The sequence below is a fragment of the Rhea pennata genome, chromosome 26 (genome assembly GCF_028389875.1).
Source record: "Rhea pennata isolate bPtePen1 chromosome 26, bPtePen1.pri, whole genome shotgun sequence".
Lineage (NCBI taxonomy): Eukaryota > Metazoa > Chordata > Aves > Rheiformes > Rheidae > Rhea > Rhea pennata.
The window spans coordinates 6,573,015-6,578,339 of record NC_084688.1 but is presented as its reverse complement, the minus strand read 5'-3'; the positions used below and the strand labels follow the sequence as shown (position 1 = coordinate 6,578,339).

The 5,325-nt window shown below is 56.8% G+C and overlaps 2 gene segments (V, D, J or C); both read right to left on the bottom strand.

The window, feature by feature from the left end:
• Nucleotides 1–452: 452 nt before the first annotated feature.
• LOC134151123 (T cell receptor alpha variable 1-2-like) lies at nt 453–1,834 on the bottom strand. The segment is given in 2 exon segments: nt 453–910; nt 1,786–1,834. Coding segments are annotated over 2 exon segments (507 nt in total).
• A 1,561-nt stretch (nt 1,835–3,395) lies between these two features.
• Nucleotides 3,396–5,100, bottom strand: LOC134151122 (T cell receptor alpha variable 4-like). The segment is given in 4 exon segments: nt 3,396–3,484; nt 4,226–4,313; nt 4,406–4,698; nt 5,021–5,100. Coding segments are annotated over 4 exon segments (537 nt in total).
• Between the last annotated feature and the right edge of the window lie 225 nt (nt 5,101–5,325).

Sequence of the window (5,325 nt, the reverse complement as noted above, 5' to 3'; positions counted from 1 at the left end):
TGCAAGAGTTGTTGTCAGCCAGAACAAGAATCCCTCCCACCACTCCCCCTGCCTCCCAACACTGTAGTCAACATGCGGGTACATTGTCGCTGGCATTGGTAAATGCACCAGGAAACTTTAGCTCCTGTCCATTGCTCCACCACACACCAAGAGATTACCACTCCTCACAAGTCATGGCTCCAGTTCCTGCTCAAGCACTGTGCCACTACCTCTTAGGTCCTTCTGAAGCACCCAGTCTGCCAGTGATCTGGGCAAATGTGCTGGACAGAGAATGAACAGGCATTTTGGAATGGGACTGCAAGACTTGGATGAGACACAGGGTGATTCCTTTGAGCCCTGGTGCTGTGCTGAGAGATCAGATCAAAGGAGCACATAGACTCTCTGCACAGCCCATGCCAAGTGTGGTCCTATCCTGGGTGTACAGGGAAAACCCTTCCATGGCAGAGGCGCCTTCACCAGCTTCTCCTCCCTGTCAGGCCTGCAGACACCAGTCTGAAAATAGTATTGCTAGGGGAGAGCTGAGGGTCATGTCCATGGAGCTCCACCTTGTCTAGAGGCACCCTCACCCTCCTCCCTGCCTCAGGTTTTTGCACAGCCAAGGAAGCTTCCTGCACCAGAGTGTCTTCCACACCACAGAGGTACAAGGCAGTGTCAGAGACCTTGACTTCCTCCAGCTTCAGGAGGCTGTATTTCCCTGTGGTGTTCAGTGGTGTGGTGAATCGGCTGCTGTCCTTGCGACCAGCTCCCACCTGATGCGAGACCAGCTGTGGGGCTTGGCCACTCCTCTGCTGGTACCAGAACAAGCCATAAAAGCTGGAGGTCTGGTAGGTGCAGGTGGTCTGGAAAGTGCCTCTCTCCTCCACTGTGTCTAGACTATCTTTCTGAGTCACGGTGGTCTGGCCCATGGCATCTGGAAGAAAGTGGGAGTCAGTGAAAGTATGACAAAAGGCCCAGGGAAGAAGGCGCCCTCTCCGTGGCCCTGCAGCAAGGTAGTTAGTGAGTGGTTTGGGGCAGGAGATTGGCCTTCTTGCCTCAGTGCAGATCCTGCAACATGGTAATTCCATCACTTCCTGCTGAGAGGCTCCTGGACTAGAGCTTTGCCATGGCCCTGCTCCCACCTCCCCACTCTCCCACTGCCCAGGGAACAGGCTGTCTTGCCTGGCCCTCCTGTGCTGGCACCAGAACAATTCTGGGGGGAGGTGCTGCAAAAAGCTGCATCTCTCTTGCAGTTACCTGTCATCTTGCATGCCTCTCCGGTCTTTGCAAATGAGGAAAAAGGAAACCCTGGCTGTGCTGACATGCAGGAAAAAATGGGTTGCCAGGGCATGCTGCACTACAACTGCAAACCAGGAAAGAGAGCTGGACACCCTAGTAATGTCTGTGGGATGAGAGCTTTCCAGCACTTGCACCAGCTTTGAAAAGTCCTGTCTATCTGGGCTGTAAGGCAATCATTTGACCCTGCAGACAGCAGAGAGCTTCTGCAGTGACGTATCTGTGGAACACTGGACCCAGATGCATCAGAAGAGAAAGGCAGAGAGATGGATGGATGGATGGAGCGAAAGGAAAGCTGCAGAAGAGTGTCTTAGGTGGTCCAGGGATGAGGTCTTTCTTTGCTGTCTCATGTTTTCCTTTCCAGCAGGAACAGCCTCTTCAGACCACAGGTGCGAAACACCCATGTGATCTGGTATTTCAAGAGAAGATCCTTGCAGAGATCTGGTGATGGGGTGAGGGTTTAATGAGGGGAGAAAGAAAAGGACTATGTCAGGAGTAAAAGACTGTGCTTACCCAGCGAATTCCCCAGGAGGGCAGCGAGGACGAGGTATTGGAGGTACATGCTGAGGCTGACCCTGCTGTTTGTGTGTGAGAGTCGAAAAACCACCTCCCAGCCCCAAGAGAGCTGAGCTGCCGGAAATGACTCTGCAAGGGGAGCAAAGAACGAAAGGGGGAAGAGAAAATGTTTCTTCTTATCATGCCTGAAACACACCATCTGCAGCTCGGCCTCTTCTGGCAGTGACACATGTTGCTCCCCAGGCAACAGCCCACTGAATGTCTTCACTATGGGGGAAGACGTGGGGGCTCTGGGTTCCCCATGGTAGGAAGTGGCTATTCCTGGCCTGATGTCCCAGTGCAGTCCTCATTTCACCAGCTAGAAACACATGCTCTCCTGCACACTACTGCTTGGTCCTTTGGGGATTTCAGGGGTTTTCCCCACTGGCAGTTCCTCACCTTCCCCAAGGGTGCCCAGTTCTCTGCAGATGGTGCTATTTCTTCTGAGAACGGATGTCAACATTATTTCTACCACTCTACCCTCTTCTTCCTCTCTTGCCTGAGAACCATACCTCTCCCTGAGATCCCCAGAGGTAGCTGGGACCTTACCCTTCTGGAAGGAGTGAGTTTGGGGAGGCAAGTGAGGGGAAGTACAGAGCTGCAGTGGGAGTGCCAGGTTGGATCCGGAAAGGTAAATATAGGCAAGCGAGAGAAGTTCGCAGTATGGACTTGTGTTTGTATGGACAGTGACTGAATGTCCTTGCTTAACGGATGAGCCTAACGGACAGTTTAGGCATGCTGTGGTCAGTCAAAAGGACATGGAGGATGTTGCTGGGGACCTCCATCTCTTTGTCCCTCCTAGAAATAAGAACCAGACAAACCATCCCCCAGCAGAAGAGAAGTGTTTCTGACACCTCCTGTCATCTAGCGCCCAGCCAGACACATGAGCCTATACCCAGCTCGGCAGGAAATGGTGAAGGGATGCTTGCACTTACCCATATCCACCTTGGCCCTGGATATAAGTAGCACCAGGTACAGACAGAGGTGCCTGGAACCAGGTGCCTAGCTCAGTATCCCCAGTGGGCTTCTCTGAATAGCACCTACTGTGGGAGCTTCTCACACAGAGATAGAAAGAAACCACCCCCCCCACACACACTTTCAGGGAAGAGGAAAGAGATCCCATCAGAGCCCTAAGTTTTAGAGAGAGTCTCTCTTCACTCATCTGCATACACAGCCTCCAGCTGCTTATGCCACCCTGTGTCTTGGGACTTGACTGTCTGGGCAAGTACAAGGGCTACCCACAGGCAGGTTTTCAGCAAAGCCACTCTCATTCACAGCCCTCCGTTCACACCAGTTTCAGGGTCTCCCTATTCAGCTGAGGCCATGGCAGGAGGGATACTGTGCTGCACTCCGCTCGCCCAAAGCCTGTCAACCTGACAGTACTTCAAAGTCACGCAGTTACAAAGGCTATCTAACACAGGACGTAGGGCCGAACCTCTTCTCTCTGCCTCTGGGCTCCATGAAATCTGAGCTGCTACACGTGCTCTAAGTTCCCTGGCAGCTTCTCGTGCTCAGGACTCTCCTCCCAGAGGAGGAGGCTGCCCACATGCTGTGCACAGGCCCCCTGCTCACTCCTCATAGGCCTGGTCCAGACCAGCTGGAGGCAGCACCAGTGATGAGGAGGTAGGCAGTGAAATGCGGGTGAGGAAAAGGGAGCCTTGGGGGACAGAGAGAGGGCCAGAGAGGCCAGGAGGAGAGGAAGGGACCCTGAGAGAGGGAGCGCAATGCAGGGACTAGTCACACCCCCAGAGCCAAGCCGAACTGAGACAGTGGGAGGGCCAAGTCAGGCCCTGTGGCCACATCCCAGCATGGCTCACCACTTCCCTCCCAGCTCCACCTGTGGCCTGGAAAGACCAAGGCATAACTGGGCTGGGGGCAGGGGGCAGCAGGAGGGTAAGCAAGTGGTGGGGAAACCATTCCGTGGGATGGTGGATGGATGGCACTTCCCCAACATTGGTGAGACCAGTGGTGACTGAGAAGCCCTGTGTCCCTGGGTCCCAGAATCTGATGCCAGAGCTGTGAAGGTGGGTAGAACAGGAAGCTTCTGCTGGGGCACCAGGGGCTGACAAGGGCTCCCAGCACTCAGGTCGCTCCCTCGTCAGCTCTGCCTGGGCGGTGGCTTGGCCTGGCTGGCTCCCCGGCGCCCTTTTCCCCACGGGAGCCAGCAGCACAGTGCGTGGGTCTGCAGCACCACCGCTCCCAGGCTGGACAAGACAGGTGGGGCCAGGCCAGGAGGGCTACATTGTGGGGAGGACTCCGTGCCCCGGGGGCGAGTGGGACATGGCCTCCTGGTGGCACCCCCACCGGCTCCGGCACCATGACCGCTGCACCAATGACTCCACCACTCCCTGCCAAGCAGGATTTTCCTCTGACCGCCCATGGCTCAGGTTAGGCCCACCCGGTTCCTCTGCTCCCACCTCCAGCATCCAGAGCGTCCGATAAAACACGCTGCCCCACTCTTGGCCAGGCAGCCACAGGTGCCACCGCTGTGCGGAGAGCAGAGAGGCACCTGGGCACACACAACCCCCAACACTTCCCTGCAGCGTTTGCGCACAGCGGCAGCACCGGCTCGTCTCACTGTGTCTCTCACAGCGCAGTAATACAGTGCAGTGTCCCACCAGCGGGGCTGGGCAAGGCGCAGGGTGTTGGAGAGACGGTCTGCCGCAATGAACAGGGTTCCTGGTGGGTCCAGCACCACTTTTTCGCCTCTGACACCCATTGCTATCAGCTGCGGTGGTTGGTGCTGGTGCTGCCGGTACCACTGAGTTGAGCCTGCAGCAATGCTAGGATGTGAGCAGGTGATGTTGGTGCTGGTGCCCTCGGTGGCCTCTGCCAACGGCTCCTGCTGCACCTGGGCTCTGCCCACAGCCACTGCCAAGAGAGGAGAAATTCACATCGACAACGGCTTTCCTGCCCAGGAAGAAGGGGAGAATGGAAGGATGAAGGGAGGATCGCAGCCAGGAAGGGCTGTAGTGAGGGAGACATGGCTGAATCGGTTGGTGGAGACAGCACAGATGAAGGAGGGAGAGAGGCTTGGGTGGCTGGCTGGATGTCCAGCAAAAGGAGGTCTGCATAAGAATCTGAGGGCTAGTGGTGACGGTGGCCGTAACAACCTTGGAACCCGCATGGTTTACCCTGGCCTCTGCCCCACATCCCTAACGCCCCCCCCCTTGCCGCTGCCAGCCCTACGTACCCAGGAGCACCATGGCCAGCGTCGCCAGCCCTGCGCCTTGGCACTGCCGCATCACACTGCACCACATGGCACTGCTCAGCCACCCGTGCATCGCGTCCGCCTGCCTGCACCAACTCTCTGCTGCAGCACCAGCACCTCCTCTCTGCCGCTGCCACCGGTGCTGGCTCCGCCCTGGGGCTGCGCCCTACCCCAGTGCTGGCCTTGCTCTCAGCCTTTCTTCTCACCCTCGCCCAGACCTGGGCCACAGCGGGGAGGCGAGAAGGACAAGAGTGGGGCAGTCGGCAGCACGGCAGCACATGAAGGCG